We start from the raw sequence: 26,101 nt of genomic DNA, 5'->3' as shown, positions 1-26,101 counted from the left end.
GAAGTAATGATATTAGTTCTCTGTGATGTTGCGGCCTGGGGCATGTGTACTTTTTTAACCAATGGAAATACACAAAAAACCATGAGGGAAAATAGATATATGGATAGAAACTGTGTTATTTTCCAACCATCCAAGCTTCAATCTTGACAGATGTCCCTAAATCTCTAGACAAAGCACCATTTATCCAAACTCCGAAATACCTCAAGTTTGAAAACAACAACCCCAAGTCAAAATTGGCCAACTTTTTACACTTCACCTTTTCTTGGGCTCTCAAATCTGTCTATATTAGAATATTTGAGGGCTTACAAATCTTAGTAAGGCTGACTCTGTTTTCTCCCGACATTAGATTTGTAAGAAACGTAAAATCAGCCTTTGAATTCTTAAAAAACAATCAACGGGACATTGGCTTGTTAAAGAAACAGTAGTCAGCGAATCATCGATGTCTCCTTCTCCAAAATCCAAGGGGTCAATACTTCAAAAGAAGAAACTAAGGAGTGCAGTCGTATGTGTCACCCCGATCAGCTTTAAAGGCCCTGGACACTGTTGGTAATTACTCAAAATAATTGTTACCATAAAAACTTACTTGGTAACGAGAAATGGAGAGCTGTTGATGCTATACAACATTGTGAGAAACGGCTCCCTCTGAAGTAACGTAGTTTTTGAGAAAGAGGCAATTTCTCACTCAAATAATAAAATACTTCAGCTGAAGCCTTTTTAATGCATCTGAAAGCACACAAAGTAATGCAACAAGGGTGTTTTTTCTTTAATAGTTCACTTTGCGTATTCGATGACAAATCAACAAATTTTCACAGGTTTGTTAATGATGCATATGTTGAGATACACCAATTGAGAATACTGGTCTTTGACAATATACCAAACGTGTCCAGTACCTTTAAGAGTGGATGATTGGATGGCCTGGCACTTTTAGTAGTCCACCCAAGGAGGAGGAGGAGGGAAGAAAGATACGAAGACGATACAAACCCCCAGGGAGCTAATAAAAAAGTGCACCTGTAACCATCTGTACACACGAGGAGCAAATAGAAGGAGCATCTTGGATGGCTCCCGGATGCGGCTGGATTTCTTAAGATGGATTCACAAAGCATGGAGATAAACCTCATCTGTATGGCATTCAGGCACAGATCCGCTTGGATCAACGCCGAAGTCTGGAAAGGTGCATCTTGTCCCGAAATAGATGTGTGTGATTTTTTTATAAAACAACATAGGAAATTCCAATGGACAGAATTATTTCTCACAAAATACGAAGTGAGAGTAACATGAAACCAAGTAAAATTTTTCATCACAGGACGCGGGGAAGTACTGAGTAAAGTTTTTAACAAACATCGGTGTTCGGACGAACACAAAATAAGAAACACACAGAGATCAGAAAAGGGCCAAAAATCAATAGAAAACAAAATGAAATTTTTAGTTCCTGTCCTATCAATGAGCATTTTCGATAGAAGAAAATCACTGCAGATACTCACGATTATTCAGTATTCGATTCATCTGAGCATACAAAGTTAATTTTTTCTGAAAGTCAAGCTTCTCGTTCGATAGAATCGTCTGCCAGAGTCCCTCAATGAGAAGGGCAAACAGAGAAGAAGTATTTGCCATCAATAAGGTTAAAAGGCTAAACTCGGGAGATATTTCCGCGCAACCCGATACAGTAGGCAACTAAATAGATTGTACGGGATGAAAAGAAACGGACGGGATGGAAAGAAGAGATCCTCGGACGAAGAGAATCACCTGTCATGGAGAATGGTTTCTATGGCAACACAATTTACTCTTTTTTTCTCTCTGCCGTTTTAAAAGGGTGACGATTTTTTTAAAGAGTGGGTGTGAATAAAGTGTGGGAATTTTTCACAATGGTTCCTGGAAACTGCTCATTCTCCTTGGAACTTAAGTTTCTAAGAAAAGTATCTCAACAATGAGCGAAGCGGTTGCCTCAAAAATGATGCTGTAAAAACACCCCGTTTGATTTTAAAACAGCAATGTGATAGGCTGTTCAAAAAACCCTGAACTGTGAGTGCAAAGCGTGAAAACTTGAGGGCATAAAAACTCTTCGAGCGCAGAAGCCTGTGAGCGCGTAGCATGCTTACATACATTTATCTTTGGTTTGAAAAGCCCTACTTTGCAATCTAGGGCATTCTGTATGATTTGTTCACTTTAAAAGAAAATTGATCTACATTATAAAAAAAATTAAAAACACAATCAGATTTTCGGTTAAAAACAGAAAAATTGTAAATAGTAAATACTAAATAGTGACACAGGTTTAGAAAAGTACACAGGTTTAGAATAGTACACACAATCCCTCAGACAAAAACACTATTTCAGCACGTCAGATGTTTCAAGCAATCTGAGATAGCGGCGATTGTCTCTTACAATAACTAGGGCAAATGACCCTGACCCACGCATAGCAAGAATCAATAGCCAAGAAGACAAGTGCTTCTAGCTACCGGTGAGGCAAGTAAAGCAGGAGGAACCCCCAGCATCGTCCACATTAAGAAAGAAGAAGGGGGATGGGGAAGAAACTGAAGAAGATGTATTGATGTTTTCAGCTAATCCATCATCCTGCTTGAGTCAGAGTTAATGCACTTCCGATGCCAGCCTGTCGCCGCATACGCAAAGTCGATTGACGGGATATATGATTTGGTATTCGAGGACCGTCGGAGTATGACGACATAGGTAGGGGAATTGGGGTAAAATCGTTAGATAGAGGCTTTTCTTTACACACTGGGTAAACGGAAGGTGCGAATTTCAAAAATCTGTTTGTAGAGTATAAGCTTGTATACAAATTGCCTCGTGTGAAAGAGGGGTGAGTCATCGCTTACTAAAATGTCTGAAACCATCGTCTACATTTTAGGAGGTACCTTGATGACATAATCCCTGGACTTAGATTTCAATGAAATTTTGGAAACAGTATCCTCACCACAAAAGAAGCAGATAAAAGAATAGGTTTTTTTATACATTGAGAAAATATCAATTACTTTTTTTCACAGGGCAGGCATATACATGTAGAAAAGTCTGAATTCAGATAAAGGTCTTAAGTTTCTCATCCCTGGTGAAAGACCCCACTGGCAGGCGAAAGATCAAAAACCATTTATCTATCTGGATGATATTGGTCAGACCCAAACAGAAGTAGTCTTACTGCGATAAAGTCTCTTGGGGAATTCTGACAGGAGAAAGTGACAACCAAGTCACTGATGATGGCTGTAATGAATTCAAACCTGACTAATATGGAAGGAATGAAGTTAGAGATTGACACCTTAACCTTGTTAGCCCACCAGTGCCTTAATTATCAACAAGGTGTGTTGGCTTGGGAGAACTGATGCCACAATAGAGCTGAGCCCAATTTCATAGAGCTGCTAAGCACACAAATTTGCTTAGCATGACATTTCTTCCTTGATAAAAACAGGATTACCAACCAAATTTCTATGTTTTGCATATTGTTTGTTACTGGTATTCAGCTGTTGTTTGCTTATCCTGAGAATCACGTGGAAATTTGGTTGGTAATCCTGTTTTTATCAAGGGAGAAATTTCATGCTTAGCAAATTTTTGTGCTTAGCATCTCTATGAAATTGGGCCCAGGCTATTTCGGTCGGATTCTCTGAGTTTACTGCTCAACAACCAGTGACGATAACTTGCTTTCTAAAAGGAGGTCAGACTCTATTCTTCAAACAACCTCTCCAGGAATTCCCTGGGGTTTTGCTTATTGGAAATTGTCTATGAAGTGTGAACTGGGTTCGACTCATTGTATCCATTTGCCATTTTTCAAAACCACAGCTCAAACTTTGGCTACTGCTGAGGTTCTGTCCACTGAGTGAAGTCCATTACCAACACTGCACTTTCTCAAAACAACTTACAGTGGCCAAGCCATGGTTTCCAACAGGGCCCCAGTTAACCAGCCCTGTATGGGAATTCCCCCTATATTTGATAATCCGCCATCTGAACCTGGCTTTATAACCCATGCCCTTTTCAAGAACACACACGCTCAGTAAACTTTGGCTTTCAGTTTGTTCGAGGGACCTCGGGGGTGTCACTGTCAATCGTCAAAAACCTTAACCTCTTTCACCGTGCAGAATATCAGCAAGACAGAAGGGGGGGGGGAAGACAGCACTAATTAAAAAACGTCAAACGGACACCCAACTTGTTTTTCATCGCCACCAGATCTGGGTCATAACCGCAAGTCTTTTCTTTCTCTCTTTTTTTTTGTCTCCCAACTGCCAATGGTGAGTTAAAAACCAAATCAAAAAAATCCACAGGGATATTTATTGAGAGACTAAGAACCCGGCGGAGAGGAAACCCTCAGAGCGGGGTTCCCACCCGAGACAAAGAGAGAGAGAGAGATAGAAATAAAATATCAACGGCCTCGGTCTTTGGGCTCTAATAGCCTCAATTGATCTTTCTGTAATTGTCGCCCTGAAATCTTTCCCCATTATTCTGTTTCTTTTTTTGTGTGGATAGGCTCTCTTGATTATGGCAGTCACATACGTGTAGACGGCGCACGACAGCAAAAGCAATATACAATCAGGGCAAAGTTGCAACCCGTCACGACGGCAGAAGGCGAGCACAGCTCGCAGGAAATCAGGATAACGGTAAGAAGGTCTTTTTTTCTGTTTTGCTGCGAGGCTTAATTCCGTATCGGTTCATGAAAGCCACCTTGGCACAGTCTCACCGTTCCCGTCAAAAGTAAAGAAACGAACTAACAGGAAAATGACCAGGAATGTTAATGACCCAGTTTTGAGATAGAACTTTCTCTTTCGACGGGTTGACGTCAGTGAGAAAATCCGCAATTTGCTAGGATAGCCTAATGAAAAACTCCTTTGGTTTTGTTTAAGTATGCATCGAACATACATCAGAGGTAGATTTCAACCTACGTAGACCAAACCCCTAGATACGTCAGAGAAGTGTACAGATGAATAAAATTACTGTTCGCTTTGATTTTTGTGACGACAAAACAACATAAAAGGTTACATCTGGTGGGCAATGTTGACATAATACATACAGTTTAATTAAAACCTTACCTCATTAATTAGTTTAATGAATGAATGAATGAATTAATTACTGCATCTAAATCAAGTAGCTGTGTTCGAGGAATTGACAAAGAGGTGAACTTAAAAGCACATGTGTCTCCCAATTATTAATTTTCAAAGACCAGTATCCACACTTGATGTTATCCAAAACACCATGTAATAACAAACCTGTGAAAGTTTCAGCTCAATCAGTCATCAATCAAGTCACAAGAAAAAAAGTGGCAAAACCGGGAAAAAAATCACTGTTTTCAAAAATTCAGTTTTTGACTTGCAATATCCAAACTAATTGTTTTACTCATTTCCCAGTTGTCTAATTTCAAACCCGGACTGCTCCTTTAACATTAAACACGACAAGCAAGCCATGGTAAAAAGACCCGTATTACAAAATGCCATTACAAGAAAGGTTTCCAGCTTCGCAGCTACCATTAGAGTAGATTCCTCTACAGGAAATAAACCTCAGCAAGTCTCTAGTGTTCATCGCAGCGAAAGCAACTGCAGTGACACACACGACTCTGCTTGCTCAATCAAATACTATTGATTTTCGCTCGTATCTCTTCCCTGCGGCAGATCGCCATTTGAGCGTACAGGTAATAACACTGAATGGACAACAATCGTCAACAGAGGGCTCAAATCACTCAGATTGCCATATCAAGGTCTGTCGACATCTAAACCAATTTTGAAAAGTTGTAAGTGTACCTCCTATTTTTTTCAACTTAAAAGATAACAATTGATGTACAAAATTGTTATTTATCCAGTCATTAATCCTTGTGGTTTATTACTTGATGTTTGAAATAAAAAGTTGCATCCCCTGAAGGTGATCCCTCTGCTGCTGCTTCCCAGGTTGTATCACAAACTTGGGTGTGATCTCTGGCTACATAGCAGCCAACAACTACAGCTTTTGACTGGCACCCTCGAACAAAGATATGGACAAATAGGTAGACTAAGACTACCAACAAATAAATTTAGAGCTCAGTTGGTAGAGCATCTGCAAACTGATCCGGCGATCACTAGTGATGCTCTAGTCAAATTTTCTTTAGTTCAAGCTCGAAATTATACTGGTATTTACGACAACTTTATAAATATGTTATTCTGTGGTAACATTTCCCAAATAGTAAAGACCAATCACCAAATGAAACTAGTGTACCCGATAACCACAAAGCTGTTTACAGTACAAACTGGATATATTACATTCACAAAATGATATCTCATTACAGCCTTAGTGTCAGAGTGTATCTATTATTGAATATCAATCGCAGTAGATGATATTGAAAGGTGAGACAGGTCGACTGTACACTGTGTAGCATTCACATCATGCTATCAAGTTGCCGGCTGGAATAGTTTCTATGATTCAAAAAACACAGTGTGGATGATTGAATGGTTAGACAGTGAAGAATTCACTATGTAGTTGTGTAGATAAGTTCATAACATGATATCATATTTCAGGCTGGCATAGTGTTTATCATTCCAAACCATGCCAGCAGTTGAACGGTCAAACAGAAGTAGGTCTTAAATCTTAGCCAAACTTTGTCTTCGAGTCAGGTCTTTGACCTTTTTAGCAAAGGTCATAACAGGTTGCAGGGACAGTGTCTTGTCAACAACTTGTCATTAAATTTACCACTTCACACCTTTTAAGACAATTACATGTTGTTTTAAATGTTGTTTACCAAAACAAACTTGATTGAAATCGTTCAAATCAGACAATGATATTATTATTGTAAATAAATAGTCACAAATGGACCAAAGGAACAACACTACTGACATCATACATGTACCTAGTACGTTCATGGTCCAACATGATCTATATGCTATAAAACACTCAATAAAAACGGCTCCAATCGGACAACGATATTGTAAAAAAAAATACAATCAAATGGAAAATCCACCCGACGAAAACAACAAGTTAAACTGTTTGCTACTGACATCAAACCCAATACACTCATAGTCAAATTAAATCAACTAAACTGAAGAGAAACCCCACCAAACTAAACAGCTAAACTCAAATTCTGAAAAGGGAACACAAATCAAGGTTATTGCTGTAAAAGCCATCAATGAATATTGTTAGTAAAGATAGTCGCATTGGAAAATGCACCTAGGGGAACACAAACACAAATTTATCATATCTAATACATTCATGATCCAATTAAATAAACTAAACTGAACTGAAACCTCACCAAACCAAACTGCTAAACTCAAATTCTAAAAAAGCAACACAACTCAAGGTTAGTGCTGTAAAAGCCATCAATGAATACTGGTAGTTCCCGCGGGAAGTCGTTGTCTTTAATACTGGAGGCAGTTGAGTAATTCGATTTGATAGAGTAGACCGCTGGTCTGATGGTGAAATCATTGGGAGTTAATGACCACACGTTGAACTTGTCTGACCTGGACAATGGGTTACTGATGACATCCTTGCACCAGAATAGCGACTACAAACATACATTATACAATGAGCGACATGAGAAGACAGTCACACCCTCTTGGAGGACATCGGGGCGTCGCCGAAGAAACTATTGCCAAGGATTTGTGGTCAGCAACTCTTATAAGTAAATTATCAAAGATTTCCTGTGACTTTATACAGGTCAGGTTTAAGTTGGAGCCACTTGTAAAGGGTATTGTTGTCTGCATCAATCAGATTAAAAATCCCAAACTCGTACTTCAAAGTAATCTCACACACTTAACAAACTACATATCCCCTCCAACAATCTCCATCAATAATGTTCTACTAACGAGTCCCAATAGGTGAGCGTAGCTGCTGATTTGTGTACACAGTATACCGTCTAAACAAATCAGACGAACTTCTTGTCCCTAGGCCTGAGAGCAGACCGAGTAGTGCTAGACAATCTGAAAGGATCAAGAGAGGGCGCTATGCAAGATTAATGGTAAAGACTCATTCGGCACAAGTCTTGTCTACTTTCTTTTCCACATGGACCAATCTTCTACGTCTTGAAGACATCTTTTATGAATTATTAGGTGTAACAGTTATCCTCCTAAACTTTCTTAAAGTGCCTCAAAAAAACATGAAGCAAATAATTGAGAAAAAAAGATGAAAAAAATTATATATAAAAATATCAAAACGTTTTGCAGGTAATTGGGTTGGATCTTTCAGAATGTAGGCCTGTCATTTACCTTGGAAAGGGCAAGGCCATTTACACTTTCATTTGAAAAACTTATAGGGCTGTTGTTACATTTATGAAATATGGGTAAGTCAAATGCACAGTTCAATAATAAAGCCTGGTGCGCTACTTTAACAAAACGCTTACACCTTCGTATGCCTTCATACAAACTTGCACACCAGGAAACTTCTTCTTCCAACCAAACTTCTTCCAAATGGTGAACCCAAAAAGTTTGCGATTACATCATCCTTAATTTATTTGGGCTGGCTAACAGGTGACTTCATAATCAGTAACAAAACAAACCAATAAAGGTCTTTCCAGTTGACTGACCGCACACAAGAGCCTAGCATGATTACTCGAATCACGAACTAGAAATCATCAGACCACAAAATATTCCCCCTGAGGCCGACGGGCAATTCGTGTCTGTAGTTTACGTTGTGCCGAAGTGGCACAGAGCAATGATAGAGATCTCTTTCTAATAATGAAAAAAAAACGTTTAGTTATCAAGAGAATGATTTATATCCCAAGATACACATTACAGCCCGGAGAACACGTGTGCCAAAAAGTGAGAAGGAGGTCAGTGTCATTGCAGAAGGGAGATTAACTTCAAATAGTTTTTCCATCTTGGGAGAAACTTTACAACAAGCTCTCCTAATATTTTTTTATAGTAGAATGCCTTCCTCCATGGTGGATGAACCAGTGCAGAATAGGAAACAAGTTTTAAGGGGATTGACGAGTTTAACATTATGCCATTTATTATTTATTATAAAATATTCTGTAGTCAAGGTAAACAAAAATAGATTTTTCTATCGCGCCTTATCACTGCACCTATCAATGCAAAATCACCTTCCTAATAACAAACACTAAACAATCTCTTTCTCATTCTAAAAAATTGCTTAAAGACACTGGACACTATTGGTTATTGACAAAGACCAGTCTTCTAACTTGGTGTATCTCAACATATGCATTAAATAACAAACCTGTGAAAATTTCAGCACAATTGGTCGTCGAAGTTGCGAGATATTAATGAAAGAAAAAACACCTTTGTCACACGAGGTTGTGTGCTTTTAGATGCTTGATTTCGGGACCTCAAATTCTAAATCTGAGGTCTCAAAATCAAATTAGTGGAAAATTACTTCTTTCTCGAACACTACGTTACTTCAGAGGGAGCCGTTTCTCACAATGTTTTATACTATCAACAGCTCCCCATTGCTTGTTACCAAGTAAGTTTTTATGCTAAAAACTATTTTGAGTAATTACCAATAGTGTCCACTGCCTTTAAATCCTATCTTTTTTGAGAACTTACTTTACATTGCTATGTGCAGAGCTAACGCCTTTTCAACTTGCTATCAGGGAGATTTTGAACAACAATCAGGGAGATATGTCAAATTCCCATGAACATATTATGGAAAAAGTTTCTTCAATTAGAGAGATTTTAGAATTTGCTCATCAGATTGAAAGATTGGTTTATTTGTTGGGAACCCTCCGCAGAATCAGGAAGAGCTGGCAGCTCTGTAATGAGCATTGACTGACCATCGAATTGAATTTGATCATCAGAACATGCAAAAATTGGTTTATTGTTCAGGGAACCTTCTGCAGAATCAGGGAGAGCTTGCAGCTCTGTACATGTATGTGAGCAATGAATGACCATCGGCTTGACCTCATAACTATTACTATCCATTGATTAATTGATAAATAACCATCAGGATTCCTTTCTTTACATCATTACCGGTGACCACTAACGACCGGAAAGTGCATCCTAAACTTCATCTCATCTCATTCCAAAAAACAAAAATGGTTTCAGCGATTCCAGAGTATGCGTTGACCATCGATCCCGAATACCATCATCGTATCACTGTTTCTGACAGGAGAAGGTTAGAGAAACCGGGGAAACGGTTTTCCACTACGGTCCGCAACAAAACCAAGCAATTAAGATTCTTCTCGCAAACCCCGGGCCACGTTTCTAGTTCGGATCGATATTCTAGTCACAGCTGCCGGGGAAACTTAAGTCAGCGATACGTAACAAACAGTTGTTACTTCAAGGAGGCACTGTTTCCCTACACCATGGTCATCAGGGTTATTCCCTTAATGGTACAATTTGTACCTCCTTAGGGGGTTTGAAGATGACAAGTCCAAGGAAGAAAACACACTAAAGGAGTCCAAGTCAAGCGGAGATTACAACAGGATAGAATTTTTTTTGAAATAAAAAATGAAGAAGAAAAAGAATCCCACTTGGGAACGGGGTCACGTTCTATTTCCATGGGCAAAATATTCTAAACCAAAGCCCTTTTTACATTAGACACAATTTCCTGTGGATTTCCAAGAATTTGGATGACCTAATCGCACTTTCTCGTTCATCCCTGGGAAAACTCTCCTGGTGTATCATCCCGATATGTTACTTGTGCATTGTGAGAACCCTGACAATCACAGAGGAAATAATATCGGAAGATTTTTTTAAAGTATAATAAGAAGGGTAAATGGCCTTAGCTTTCGATCCAAACTGGACCGTCTAAGAGTTTTTTTAAATATATAAAACAAAAACAAAACCAAATGTCTCAGATACTTTCTCTCTGCCATATTTTGTCAGAGGTTGTTCTCAGAAAATTACTTTGGAGAAAAAGTTAATTTAACAAAATAAAAAGGAATCACTTACCTCTGGAGATAGTACTTGAGCGACAGCGACTGCTCACACCTGGGCAAAAGAAAAGCAAAAACAATGACCCGATGAAATTTAATATTCAAGGATTTGATCAAATGTCCGTTTAGATTGGATACAATTGACACATAAGTGTGGCCAAGACTCATCAGTAGAAAAGCCTGAACAAACAGGCCACTTCTTCCGACTCGGCCTACAAAGGCCATTTCTTTATAAAGCTGTCTTCATGCTAAAGAACGAAGAGTTTCTGTTCTTGAAAGATGTTGCCATTCAATCAGGAAAGTTCAGACTAAAAGTGTGGATTTTAGTTTGATATGTTTTAGTTTGATAAGTTATGACTTTGCAGTGCATGGCCCCAACTTTACTGTATCCCAAAGAACAAAGTCCCAAGCCTAGACTTAAACAGGAGGTGCACCTAGACCCTTTGCACTGAGATCACACACAATGGCTGAGAGGTACCACCTATAAATCTCCATCATATTGCGGCCATCTTGATTTTCTCCTATTCATATCGATGTAACCAAACTGAGGCTGTAGGGAGAAATAGTCCGGTTCCTTTTTGTACAATGAATATTAGCATCCATTACTGGTATTGGATACAAGGAATATGACCAAGATGGTGGTATGGTAATGGTCTGAAGACCCCTTGCAGTGACATCACACATGGCTCCTTTCTGCCCGACTTTGGTTTCAAAAAGCATAAAAATATATGGTCCGCATCTGATACACAGTAGCTCATCAGAAATCCGAGTCCCATCATGGTGCAACAAAGAGTTTTTTGTCGGCGATGATGTGAGGTGAATTTGAGCATTTTGATGATTTATTAAAGAATACCCACCACAACGAGTTGGAGCGTTTGTTCATCTTTCAGTATTCATCAGACAATACCACCACCGAGCAAAGTATCAACTTTCTGGCACTACACAGAAATTTCCCGCACACACCCACTAAAAATCAACTCCAGACACTTTGTTAGCTGTTCAAAACGTGCAGATAAAAAAGTGCAGAAACAGGTGTGTATTACATATATCCAATGCACTCTGATGCTGCGCTTTTTTAAACACTGAACCCCTTTGGATATGTGTACACATCCATCCTAGTTTTGCCTCAGTCATGCAAATCATTATAACATTTATATATGTTTTTTTACCAGTTATTTCCTGCTACAGCTTTCTATAACACTTACTCGCATCCCTTATATAATAATGGTATAGCCTTACGCTTCATGGGTTCGCTTATACTGTTGGCACAGATCACTCCCAACAGAGGGTGTGTCCGTATTTTGCTGATATTTTATCGAATGTGGGTGTTTGGCAAAATGTCAAGCATTGTTGGTTTTCAAAGGTTCTTTTGAAATTAAAATTTTGTTTTGCTTGTCATGAAAGAGTAGGTACACAATATCGACTGTATGCAATATATAGGGGGCTTTTTGTATTGAAGGTTATTGTGTAATATAGCCAGCGCCAACGGCAGTGTTTTTATTTCGTATTCGTCATTTTGTTTGAGAAAGAAAAGAAAAAAACAGGGATGCAATAGAGGTTGGTGAAAGCGTACATTGATACAAAATGTGTTTGCGATTGATGATAAAAAAAACACCCTTAACCAAATGTATATTGATACCTAACCAGCAGCCGATTTCGCGAAGCTTTACGCAACTGTGTAAGTCTACTTGCGCAACATTTATGGTGCAACTTACGCAATAAACGCTGCGCAAGTGGACTTACGCAGTTGCGTAAAGTTTCGTGACATCGGCTGCAGGATGCAATGCCTCAAATCCCATACACCCTTAACTTGTTCATAAACATTGGATTATTTTATTATTGAAAAGTCTGCATAATGCACGTCAACCATTGGGAAATAAGAATAGTATAAAAAACTGGAACAGGGCATCGACCAGTCCCCTTCCTTTACAATACTAGATAGTAAAAAAAAAAAACAGCTTCTTTATTTTAATTTTAACTTCAATCTAAAGTATGGTAACATCAAGCGATCTTGCCCCATGCCGGTAAAAATGTCCTCAAGTTCAGGCCTGATGCGTCGTTTTCGAAATGGCAAGAGCATCCAGTCCACTTCACAAACAAATCCTTTTCAAAAACTGCACAACATTTCAGCAGATCAATGTCCTGAGACAAACTAAATGCAGTGAACGATTTCCATGGTATAGCATACCAAAGTGTATCTTGCTACTCGAATTTCCCAAATTGCTCCTCAATATTAGCATTCAGCGTGCACAAAATGTGATCAGTCTAAAAAATGTGCTGTGGAAAATTTTTGAGGGAAACCTTTCCCTGCAATGCGGAATACTTACATGAAGCAAATGCTGTGACAGGACTTTAGGGTAAATCCAAGAGATATTTGTATGCAATTTCCACATAATTAACGGGGCATTTTACACGTACACCTAACTACACACAGGGTAAATATGATAGAACAAAGTTTACATGGATCTCTAGCACTACTGATAACATTGTCATGTCTGACTGAAGTACTAATTACAGGGCCCAGTTTCCTAAGCACAAAAAGAAGCTAAGCACAACACAAATTATGCTTAACACAATAAGGTTACCAGTCAAACTAACGTGTCACATGTACAATTTGTGACTGGTATCCTGCTCATTTCTGCTTAGCGGGAATATGTTAAGCAATATTCTCTAAGCAGCTCTATGAAATTGGGACTATACCATGAAGAAATAAGAAGTACATGGTAGTTTATTCAAGCAAAGAAGTTTTTCAAAATGAAAGCTAATTGGTTAAAGCCATTATAATAGTTTGTAAAAAAAGGCAAAACATTTCTGCACAAACAACTCTTAATCCAATTTGTTAAGCACACAACAGCCATTTATTTAAATAAGCTGCTTTAATTTGATGAAGTGCTTTCCTTAAGTAGAAACTGTCTCCATCTTAAAAGAGAACAAGAGCTTTGCTCCAGAAAAAACATTTTAGGAAAGAAAAAAAGGGTTAATTCTATTAGGTGATGCATCAACTGCTTCGTGGTTTTATTCGCTGAAATTGTCTGGACTGTAAAATCAAACAGGCAGCTTATTGTTGCATTTTGGCTTACAAGCTTAAATCAATATAAAAAAACGTGCATTTATCTTGTTTAAAAGGATTAAAGTAGAGGGAATTAGGTGGAGAAATTGTCTTCCAATATGCTTCGTTTGAAGCCTTGCATTACTTGGTTGATGCTTTTGTTTGTTGGAATTGAAAAAGAGTTGGCTTGATTGAATTATACACTGGTTAAAGGTTTTGTTGAATAGCTGTATCGCCAAGGTTACAGATTGGAAACTTGAATAAATGAACTCTCCTTCGTAGATAAGAACTTTTGTCAACAAGTTCTACTTCCTTTGCCCTGGGGAAATGAGTAATAAATCATGGAAATCTTGTCAAACTTTGGAGAGAAAAAAAATTGCAGGGGGGGGGGCTGATTTAAAGAAAGAGTATTGATGCCAGTTATGCCTATTTTCAGCAATGGGTTATTTTAGTAAATAATAAGCCAAATAACATTCAGAACAATTAAGATTGGTAACTTTGTTCTTAGGTTTGCTGTGGGGCTAAAATTCCACAGAAATTTTCTGGGGTTCATTGCCCTGGGATTTGGCTAGAGAGTAATAATAAATGATAACATGAATACAGTTTCAGGAGGGTCGGAGGTGAAAAAGAAAAGAAAAAACCTACAATGCGATTTTACCAACAAAAAAATTGAAGACATTTTTTAACGAGGGTGACCCATCCAGCACAGCTTATCATTTGGGGCTCTCAGTCATGATATACAAATACATCAAAGATAAAATACTTAAGTGACAAGACTTGGCAGAAGGTGTGTAAAAGGGGAAATAAATTTGAGATGGATCCGTAGTGTGAACAGGGCTCTACACGCGCGGACGCAAATCTGTTTGCGCCAGCTTCAACACCCTACCCCTATCGCTCTCCCCCATCAATGGACAACCACGCACCCTTGGAACAATCCTTGAAATATTATAAACAGATTCACTAACAACCAGGAAGCAACATTTACTAATTTAACCTCATGTAAAGGATGTATATTGTAAAGGCAAATCAAAAAATTAAAACAAGTTTAGCGTTCCTGCCCGCTTCCTTTTTAGAAACCACCTCCAATTTTCTGTTTTCTTTTTGTTTTTTAAATGATTATTATTTTTTTTACAGAAAAAAAAAGATATATTTTAAGGATCTTACCAACATTTTTTTTTTTAAAGATAGCCCAGCTGTTTGTCCCCCTCCTTCCCTTTTTTCAAAAAGGGAAGACGCTAGACATGTTTTTTTGTTTTATTTGGCCTAAGGTGGGACTTCTCAGCATATTGGTGGAGTAGATAACAACCCTTATTAGCAGCAACTAGTAATGTGTTGACAGACATGATCATCCTGTGAAACTTCAAGGGGATGAAAAAAAAAGGGAGCCAAACCCGAATTTCAAATTCTGAAAAATATTGAATGTTTCCATTGGTCGCTCTTTAATATTGCTTATAAACTGAGCTTGCTGTTCTATTTTATCAATAATGCTGTTTCTATTTCATGTTTTTCTTATTCTATGGTCTCTTAGTATCTCCGTGAAATTTCCATCACAACAAGAATTTACATTTGATTTGGAAGGTTGCAAACACAGGGGGAAATCATTTTGAAAAGTTATGAAAGATAAAACCTGAAATTTTCCACATGTTAATTTGACCACCAATCATGTGTTACTAACATTAGTAGGCCATATAATCAACATTTTAAGCTGAGCAAATTAAGTTTGAGATGACAGTAATTGTATTATTAGAGTCATTTAAATCCTGCAAGGTCACAGGCATAATATTGGAACTCAAAACTAAACTTTTCAGACTACACATCCTATCCAGATTATTTGAAATAAATCTCATTGTCAATAATGTTTGAAAACACACTTAAATTACACAAAAGAAAATGTTTGCAATACTTACAGTGAGAGGGTTCTTTCCAACCGCCTCATCCTTGACTTAAATCTCACTTCTTAGGAAGAGCAATCAATCCCAAGGGATCAGTGGACAATTCGGTCTAAGAAGATTATCCCTCAGGAGAAGAAAACCGCTGTAAATCTATAGTCTTAAGCAGTTTATACTAGCAAGAACATCCGGTGTCTGCTTTAAATCCCACAATGGGTGAAACAAATCCTCACAACACCGTTGAAGGTTGACCTTAACAGGCTATCGGCCAAAGTTACTGCAAATTGTCACCAGTCAGTTTCAAGTACATTCGCAAATGGAAATCTGTAGAGTGTCTCTCGTTGTTGTCTGCTCCTAATAAACTGACATCTTATTGAAGTCGGAAGACCAAACTAGGATGTCTACACGGCCACGCAGTATATCCAGTTACTTCCATAGGCTAAATGCTTGATGCACCACAGAGTGGCAGCTGTGCAGTCAAAGCTAAAGTACAATGAGTACAATTACAGATCGGGCAAGGTACACTTTTTGACAATTTATTTTTTGGTTCCATGAAACAAAAAATGAATTCAATGTAATATTGATGTAATCAATCACAAGTAGAGTATTCAACCAAGATTTTATGATGAGAAAAAAAGTTTCTTTAAATTTCATCAATTTATACTCTTAGTAATGAATAACTGAACAACTCAGACTGTAGTTTCACTGTTCAGTTTCTGACTAAAAGAAAACCTACAGAAGTTGATAATTCGTCTGAACTTTGAAGCACCGTTATTGAAAAGAGTGAACAGATCAGAATTTATAAACTCTTTAAAGAATGATGTAGTGTAGTGTACTCAGTACCTTGTCCAATCTAAAGCAGGAATGGTCTACCATACAGCACAAACCCTGTGCCCCTACCAAGTATTGCCAAACACAACAGCTCCTATACACAGCAACAGTAAAGAACCTAAGTTGTAAGATCCAAGGCTCCACTATTGCAGTGCTCCAGAACAAGCCATTGAGGAAAGACACAGCTAGCTACACCTGAACACCAAGCCACAACAAATTAATTAACACCTCATGAAAGAGAAGTCTGTGACTGATAGGCAATGGAAGGTGAGGGCTACAGGAAAGTAAGCTGTTTATTGCACCCTGCCACAAAAAAAAACCTAGAGGTGACACTTGATTGGCCTGGACATAGCACCTTATTAACATACGCAGTGACATCAAAATGATATGAACAAAGTGTTGAGCCCCATTGTGAAGCACTGAAGCCTCTTAATTTCTGAGCCGCTTAAGCTTGAATAAAAAAAAAAGCTAAGCACATCAACATATTGCTTGCCAGATTAAGGTTATCATCCACCATGAAACGTGTACTTTTTTTTGCTGGTATCCTGTTTATTTCTGCTTAGAATTTTTTTTACATCAGCAGTGTTTCTGCTAAAGTAGCTCTATGAAATTGAGCAAAGATCAACAGTCAACATAAATTTCCATGATGTTGAAATCACTAAAATATGTTTACAGTTCATATAGTCTTTTTATCTACTAGACTTGTTTGTCTTTTTTTTTTTAAATGATAGTATCAGTATATTAATTTGACAGTAATTTGTTGACATTTGAGGGTTTTTTTTATCTATCGACGGTGAAACCTTTAAAACTAATTGTCTGTGTAAACATTTTCTTTTATCAATTTATATTATTATTTATTTTTACTTTGACGTTCACCTTGGAAATCTACGAACAAAATGCAAAATATAAGGTCCACTCCACTTGGGATCAGTCCAGGATCAACTTGATAATCATTTAACCTATTTGCCTTTTTTCATGTAAAACATTTGTTTTAATCAATTTTTTCCTTTTCTTTTTTCACCAGGGAAATCATTAAAGAAAAAGTAAAATACAAGATTTTTCTTCATTTGGAATCTGCACTTCACATTACAAAGTACATTGACCCTAAGCACAGAATTACCCAGTAACCAGATCCATCAAATTGGTCCCATGTCAGAACGATATGAAATTTTCTCTTCCCCATCCCCAAATCTCCCCCCCCCCCCCCAAGAAGAATTATCAGATACGACCAAAAACTCAAGACGACTACAAAGAGTTCAAGTCCGTCATGACAACATATCATCCACCATCCCATAAAATAATCCTCTCTCGTCTCCGGCAAGAGCATGACCTGGTTTACAAGACTCGCTACATGGTCAACCTTCCGCAGATTTCTTTCCTGTCATCAATAAGTAATCAATACATCACCATGGATCCTCGGTCAAATGCAAACAATAAAAATCCAGGAAGCCAGGAAAAATAACGTCACTGTTGAGTTGTGTAACACGTACCCAAGCGCCCTTGGCCATGAAGAGAGTGCCTGCCTTTGACCAACGTTCCACAAAAAACGAACATCGATGCTCTTTCGTTGTGGAGGCGTACTGAGGTTCGTCAGAACCAGGCCATGGGTTAATCATCTTGATGGAGAATGTCTGCTGAAGTGGCGGACTGATTTCCCTGTGGAGTTTCCCCCTGGATGGTCCGACTCAAAGAAGTTTCATTATTCCAGCTCCCTGTATAAAGGGACCTCTCAACCAATCAGAGTCAAGTATACAGGAAGACAAACAAGGGTCATATTGTTGCAGAGATCCGAAGCAAAGAAACTTTCTTGGCCTAAATTCATAAAGCCTTTAAGCATACAAAATTTGATAAGCAACAAACAAAAAATGCTTAGCAGAAAAGGTTTACCAGCCAAAATTACATTAAGTTTGCTTTGCTGTGACTGGTTCCCATTCATTATTTGCTCAGCAAAGAAATTTGCTAAGGAGTATTTTCTGCTTAATAAAATTGGGCCCTGCGCAGTTAATAACAGATTACTAGGCAATACACCATGTGAATAGGGGTGTGACCAGTTTCCTAATACTTATTTTTGCTTAGCCAGAATATTTGTTCAGTAGTTTTAATTTTCTTGTGATTGACAAGAAGGAACTTTCATAATGTCCTTAAAATTTTGTCATAGAGCTACAAGAATGAAGATTTCGTCAACATATTTTGTTGTCAAGATAAGTTTGCTTGTTCCCAAAACTACAAAACTCTTAAAGCACAAAAATAAAATGAGTTGATTACCTTATTCTGGAAAGTGTAATTTTGTTATGCTTGGGCGTGTCTAAGCTAACACGCTTTCTTGTCAAACAACATTTACACAAAATATCCACAAAAAATTGCAGCAAAAGGTGACATTGAAGAAAAGTCAAGGAAGCAACCAGCCTGTCATAACTACTGACCCAAGATTCTACCATCACATACCACGTCCATACCCTTTACTTATGATTCTAAAACCATAAACACAAGGAATGTCCGAGACTGAACCAAAGACATTGCAAGAATAATTCCCACTGACATGGAGCAATAAAGAAGGGTGGCAGATGGTCAGCTACTCAACAAAGCTATTGGTATCTTAGATCAGATATATTTCATAAGATTCTGAAGAAGGGGTCAAGTTACTCGGGAAATAGTTTTCCCATGAGCCAATGCACTTTGATATTAATGAGCAATACATCTGAAAACGGTTGAGTAAACACAACACTTATTTGAGTCACAGTCATTGGGACAGACCTTCAAATCTCATCAATATAACTGAAATGAAAAGCACTAGATTCAGAAAATCCATACTTCTTTGGTCCTTGGAAACAACATTATGACAAATGACTCAATGACCGAATTTATTAGAAAAAGTACACTGTTAGAATTGACTGGGCAAGTCTCCAACTTCTTCCAACATACAGGACCAAGTTGGTCCAAAATATATTGAGCGCAATTCTGCTTCTTCAAATACTTTAGCTTAACGTAGATTATTGCTATACAAAACACATTATCATATTGTTGGGAAAGTAACATTTTGAGATTAAATAAAGTAAAATAATAAACAAATCAACAAAGAAACTTCTGAGAATAGAACTTGGCCCGGGTTACTCAACACCAAATAAGAATTTTGCCCAACGCCTTAAACCTACGTAATGGTTGAATACTTTTTTTAAGTGTGAGATGCTGTTGTGCGTGTGATGAAACTTCTTGTCATTTTTTTTTTTTTCTTTTCTTTTTTCTGGTAGAATTGAAATGAATTGATGTGTTTCAAAAGCAATCTTGTTACAATCTTCCTCCTAATGAGCAATACAAATTGCTCAGCTGTTCCTCCTTCAGATAAGACGCTGTTCTCATCCATTACCCATCCTCCCAATCAATGAACCATCCTCCCCTCTTTTCTTAAGGAGATACCCAAGATTCGTCTGTCAGTGACTGAACAGATGTGATGACCGACGAGGAAACTTGATCCACCCCGGATGCCCTGATTATCCACTTCAGGACTACTGCTACTCATTTCAATACTAATTGTCTATGTCATTCATCTTCTTCTTTCTGTTTTGTACCAAAGAAATTCCTCGTTGCCGACAGGGCATCTTCAATTCTTGAAATGTGAATCATCTTCCATGCATGACCGGATGGATTGATGCATCTTGATCTATCTTTGTGCCCCCCCCCCCCCCTCTTCCTTCTCTAATGTGATGAGATCACAAATCTCTCCACAGTCATCTACAACCATGGTTATTTCAGCTTGTTATCCAGGAAGATCAAAACATTCCAAAACGTTTGGATCATTAGCAAAACTGATAGTTTCCTTTTTATACCAGAAGCACATTAAGCCACTGCAGGTATCAAATGTTACACTTGTTTGCCCAAGGAATTGGGCCCTACAAACTCACTACCTAACAAGGCCAACAGTAATAAATAATAATAATTAATAATAATAAGATTTGTAATGCGCACGTACCCACCCTGCTGGGTGTTCAATGCGCAGTAAAAACCAACAACAAACAAGACAAAACAAAAACAAAACAAAGATGTTGGAGTCAAACTTGTCAGCAATTATTTTGTCAACTCTACCAATCTTGTATTAAACTTTGAAGACATCACATTGACATTGATATCATAGCTGATGTATGGATTATCTTTCCTTTTGTGCTGCTTCTCACCATTACCAAACAAGGCCTGAGTTTGGCATTTTTAAAAATATAGTTTTGTCATGCAAGTTGGCCCAAAACATGGCTAAAGTCCACTCTTGGTGGTAAGGGGCTACAAAAATTAAAATTATTAAATGTGATAAGTAACACAGAGAATCTGAAGGTAGGACTTAGTATTCCTCTCAAAAAAAATCTAGACTGTAGGATGGAGGGAAACATACACATAATCCTGCATTATCTCGTTATCATGTGACGACCAGATTTGTATACATGGTCCATTAAGTATGAGAAGCCACATTGTCGCTCCTCTTCTTTTTGGGTGCTGGAACTCATTAAGAAAACAGAAATTCAACAATGCATTTCTTGGAGTCAGTTTAAGATTGGAGTGAAGACAGGATGATGGGCGTGTAATGTTGTGCAGCTGAGGTCACCGGACCACATGTACCTACTCATCTCATGACCATAAACTGTACTTCAGTCTCTGAGATGTAGTCCATGCTTATACCAGCTGTAACTAAGCCAGAGAATGATGCAATGCAAGATGTGGATAAGACTAAGAGATGAAATATATGAAAATGTCTTGTGATGATGCATGCATACTTGAATGTAAGGAGCAATCGTACTGGCGCTTTCGGAATACATAAAATAGATACAAGTTCGTCCTTGACACTGAAAAAGTTAAAGGCAGTGGACACTATTGGTAAGTGTCAAAGACCAGTCTTCTCACATATGACAAAACAACCAACATGTGAAAATTTGAGCTCAATCGGTTATCGAAGTTGCGAGATAATGATGAACGAAAAAAAACACTTGTCCAACGGAGTTGTGTGCTTTCAGATGCTTGATTTCGAGACCTCAAATTCTAAATCTGAGGTCTCAAAATCAAATTTGTGGAAATTTATGCAATCCTGTATACAAGCTTTATACTAAAAAAAAATCGTAATGGTTTTTTTTTGTTAACAATATTTAAATTAAGAATAAATTGTAAAGTGTCAAAGACCAGTCTTCTCACTTGCTGTATCTCAACATATGACAAAACAACCAACATGTGAAAATTTGAGCTCAATCGGTTATCGAAGTTGCGAGATAATGATGAACGAAAAAAAACACTTGTCCAACGGAGTTGTGTGCTTTCAGATGCTTGATTTCGAGACCTCAAATTCTAAATCTGAGGTCTCAAAATCAAATTTGTGGAAAATTTATGCAATCCTGTATACAAGCTTTATACTAAAAAAAAATCGTAATGGTTTTTTTTTGTTAACAATATTTAAATTAAGAATAAATTGTAAAGGCCCTTTAAAATCGGGAAAAAAATAAAATAAAATAAACTTAAAGAATTACAAACATCTGCCCAACTAATCATATTGTGGTAATACACTCACCACAAACCTACATGTAGCTGTCTGCTTGTCAAAACTCAACCAGTGAGGTCTTCAACTTTGCAAAAAAACATGTGATAATCCAATAAGATGCTATGGATCATTTAATCCCCACCTTCCCAAATCCAACAAGTCTTTAACAACAAGGAGTTTACTGTTAACATTCCTCAAGAGGAAAGATCTTTTTCTTACAGACAGATGTTCAAATCACCACAAACCCCAGTACAGGTACGTGACAGGAATTACTGTAATTTTGCAGGAAAATGTAAGCCATATGTTCACATTATATAGAAGTTGGTGCAAAAAAGGTTGTATTTATACAAGCATTTATAAAGCACGTTATTTTTTCCATGGTAACAATGCGCTGCAAAGCAGTATATCAGGAAAATCGGCATGACTTGAGTGAGTTTAGGTACCATTGGCGTGAGTTTAACATTATCAAAACATATTGCATCTCACTTACAATAGCCCAAATGTACACACACACAAACTACGCGCAGAGAAATTTTCGCAGAGAGATTTTCGCAGTGAGCATTTTCGTGCGAGAAACAAATTTGTTTATAATTGCTATACAACTTTTTGCGCTGATGCGACAAACTTTCAAAATATAAATTCCTGACCAAAATATAACAGCGGTACTCATCCAATGAAACAAATTACGATAGTTTAGTGGTTTAACTTCAAGAATAAATCCACAGTCAGAGATCTGTGTAGATATCTAATGAAACTGAGGCTGAAAGGCAATTAGTCAGACCTCCTGTTGTTTCCTGCAAGCAGATTGCTGTGTTGCATACAGGGGACAAGACAAAACAGACGGCACAATAAGAGAAACCTACAAGACTTGCTAGTAATGATCTTCACTCAAATGATTGATTTGACAAATATTTCAGAAATCCACTTTTGGTACGCCATCCAGATCTAGAGAAAAAATCACAGCAAAGTTTAAACGATAAAACCACACAAATAACAAGACTTGGCTCTCATCCAGCAAAAACTTTTCCACAGATCTTACAAATTCTGGAATCCTACTTGATAAGCAAACCACTTTCACATCTGGTTTCCAACACAAAATGTTCACGTAAACAAGCAGGAGTGATGATAAAACCCCAGCGATTACAAGACTTTGTAGAGATGCTGCAAAATTTTCATCTTCCTCCATGTTGTGGCCACAAACCACAGAAGAAAACAAATTCTCACATCCGGTTTACTACCTCCATGGGTTAACAAACCGACAATTGGCAAATAGCTACAGAACCACCGCGATGGTTGCCGACACTTGGTAGGTGTTGATCTGAGCTCATCGGCTTCAACAGCGATTACCACAGAACACTTGGCCATTGATGAGAAGCAGGGACATTAGATAGCATTGCAAATAAACAGAAGTTACAACAAATGTATAATTACAACACCACTGATGATGGACGAACAGCAATCTCGGTAGATGATCACATCCTATCAATTGAAAACGACCGCCAATCCAACTCCTCAGACTTTAGTTTTTCCTCCTCCTTTGCTCGGCTACTCAAGTGAAGAAGAATCTAGTCTTCATGCAACCATGCACAAACTGCTTAGGATGAGACCATTTTGACTCAAGGGGGGAAGGGATGTACGGTGGAGGGTGGACGTCTTAAGATTGCTCTTGTTCCCCAAAGAGGTAACAAATGGAATCTGTCAGACGGATAATTTAATGAATGAATTATTGTCTTGCTTTATGGTTTTATAATCTGAGTAATTGGATTTATGAATCATAAGCATATTAACCCGATTTAAGAAGGAAAATTGCAATTGGGAAAAATGTATATTGAACTTACATGATCCCCCCCTTGAAAAAAAAATAATAATAAATAAATAAATAATTAAAGACATTCAAAACCACAACATTTACAACATAAAATATACACAGAATAAAAATTATCTCTTAAAATCTTAAAACTTACAGGAGAGGATGATCAATATTTTCACTGATAAGTTGAAAATTCAAACAACTTAATGGAAATTTGCAACAAAAATCTAAAAATTGCTGGCGGATATCAATCTAGTACTTTCATAGTAAATTTGTATAATAATTTTTCCTGCAATCTAAAGGATAAAAAAAACAGACCTTGCAAGCAACAACAAACATTTTATGACTTCTAATCTGAATATGTAATATAAAGATCTGGTTTCAATGACACAAATCACTAGCCATTGCTGTGTGTGGAGTAAAAATAACACAACCTTCAACGTCTCCCCCGTAGAACAGCGAAGTCTGTTGAGTGACCTTCCATGTTCATAGAGTAACCTCGGACTTGTACAGCGCTTAAAGAGACCAAGCTTATCTAGATATTAGTTTGAATTCCGAGGAATTTTCACTCAAAACTAAATTAATTAAGTAGTCGATTTGATACATTTTGCCCTTTTTTCTGATCCAGCTGTTGTACCTGTTTTCTTATCAATGTTAACAAAATGGTTGAATTGAAAAAAACAGTCTGGCCTCTTTTTGGTACAATTAAAATCAGTATTCAGAATTGTTGTTGAAGTCAGGAGACATGACAAAGATTGTGACACTATGTAATTGACTATGGGTAAGTATGATTTGAAGTAACAATCCAACCAAACAGATGTGGCAACAAAATAAACTTAGAGATGTGAATTTTCCCCTCAGAGTTTTTATTGTTTGGTTGTCCACTTTTGTAATGTTGTAAACTACGTTAAGTGGTTTGACTGAGCATCAATGGAGTTTAGCTTATATGCTGAGCTGTTTTTTACTTTACGTAAGTGTAAATAACAAATAAATAAAATTTAGTCTTTAAACTGCACCATTGCTTTAAGATGAGTGTGCCGCCATAACGGAGCAGAGTTAAGATGTGTCCAACATCCATGATTGTCTGCTGAGCTGTGTGAATTGTGACAGTGAAGGTGAAAAATCACCGATCGGTCTGAGGAGTCAAAATCGTCTCAGCAAGAAAGTGTGCACAGATGAAGATTCATTTGTTGCAGAGCAATTACAATACAGACAGGAGACGGTTGCATAAAATAAATCACCAGGACCCGATAACGTGGCTGTACTAACATTGGAATTCTGCTTGCAGCACTTAGTAGGGCGACCTAAGCAAAGATTTCTGTGCTAATCAAGGCCATGAGCTGATCTATGAGGCAGAAAATTTTGCTTAAATCATGTTTTTCTGATGAGCAGATATTTTGTGCTTAAGCAGCTTTATGAAAGTAGTCACAGGGCCCAACCTCACAAGCCCTCATAAGCACACAAACGTGCTTTGCACAGAAAAATCTTGCTTAGCAGAAATAGGTTACCAGCAAATATAGCATACAGTTTACATTGCTGTGACTGGTACCCCACTCATGTCTTGCTAAGCAAAGATATTTGCTCAGGAGAGTTTTCTGATTAACAGCTCTATAAAATTGGCCCCTGGACTAGTCCACCTTTTGATAACCCCTGGAGATATACATTCAAAGGAGGAGCTTTTGGGGGAGCAGTATCCTCGGCACTAGAGAAGTAGTTCAAAGAGTAGGACTTATTTTATTTGGGGGAAACTACAAAACTTTTTGTTTGAATTCAGATAAAAATATGAAATTTCTCATCCCTTAGATACAGCGCAAATCTGACCTCTTGCATTTATGTTAAAAATGAAAATCAGTCTTTATCATTTGCAGGAGTGCACTTGTAATTCGGCATTGATTGAAACAGCTTTATCGTCAAGGTTTAACATTCAAGGGCCAAGTGAGAATTGCTTTTGTGTTCATCAAGCATTACCATGGTAACAGCAGTATTCCTGTACCTTGACCATTGCTACACAAATGACCTCAAAAGGAGCCACCCAATTATCCTTGGATTTGACTTTGGCAATCGCTCTCCAATATGAAACGTGTGTCACTGAGAACAAATTAACATCTCAGTTTTTGGCACATTCAATCAATTGGGTTTTGATACATGTTGAATTTGTATCAAGGATAAAGAATATTAATTTTGTTAAATTGATTTTATTGGATTTTTAATTTCATCATCGGGGATAAAGAATATT

General features: G+C 37.6%; 1 protein-coding gene across 4 annotated transcripts in view; it reads right to left on the bottom strand.

Moving 5' to 3' along the window:
- LOC139950409 (uncharacterized) overlaps nt 1–26,101 on the bottom strand; it is a 182,436-nt gene that overhangs the window by 125,467 nt on the left and 30,868 nt on the right. For all 4 annotated transcript variants that reach the window (XM_071949065.1, XM_071949068.1, XM_071949066.1 and 1 more), the window contains one exon: nt 10,794–10,832. In XM_071949065.1, the coding sequence (XP_071805166.1) occupies nt 10,794–10,832 (39 nt within the window). The remainder of the gene's footprint in view (nt 1–10,793; nt 10,833–26,101) is intronic.

Source organism: Asterias amurensis, chromosome 18 (assembly GCF_032118995.1).
Source record: "Asterias amurensis chromosome 18, ASM3211899v1".
Lineage (NCBI taxonomy): Eukaryota > Metazoa > Echinodermata > Asteroidea > Forcipulatida > Asteriidae > Asterias > Asterias amurensis.
The sequence above is the reverse complement of the archived record's forward strand: the minus strand, read 5'-3'. Positions and strand labels throughout refer to the sequence as shown.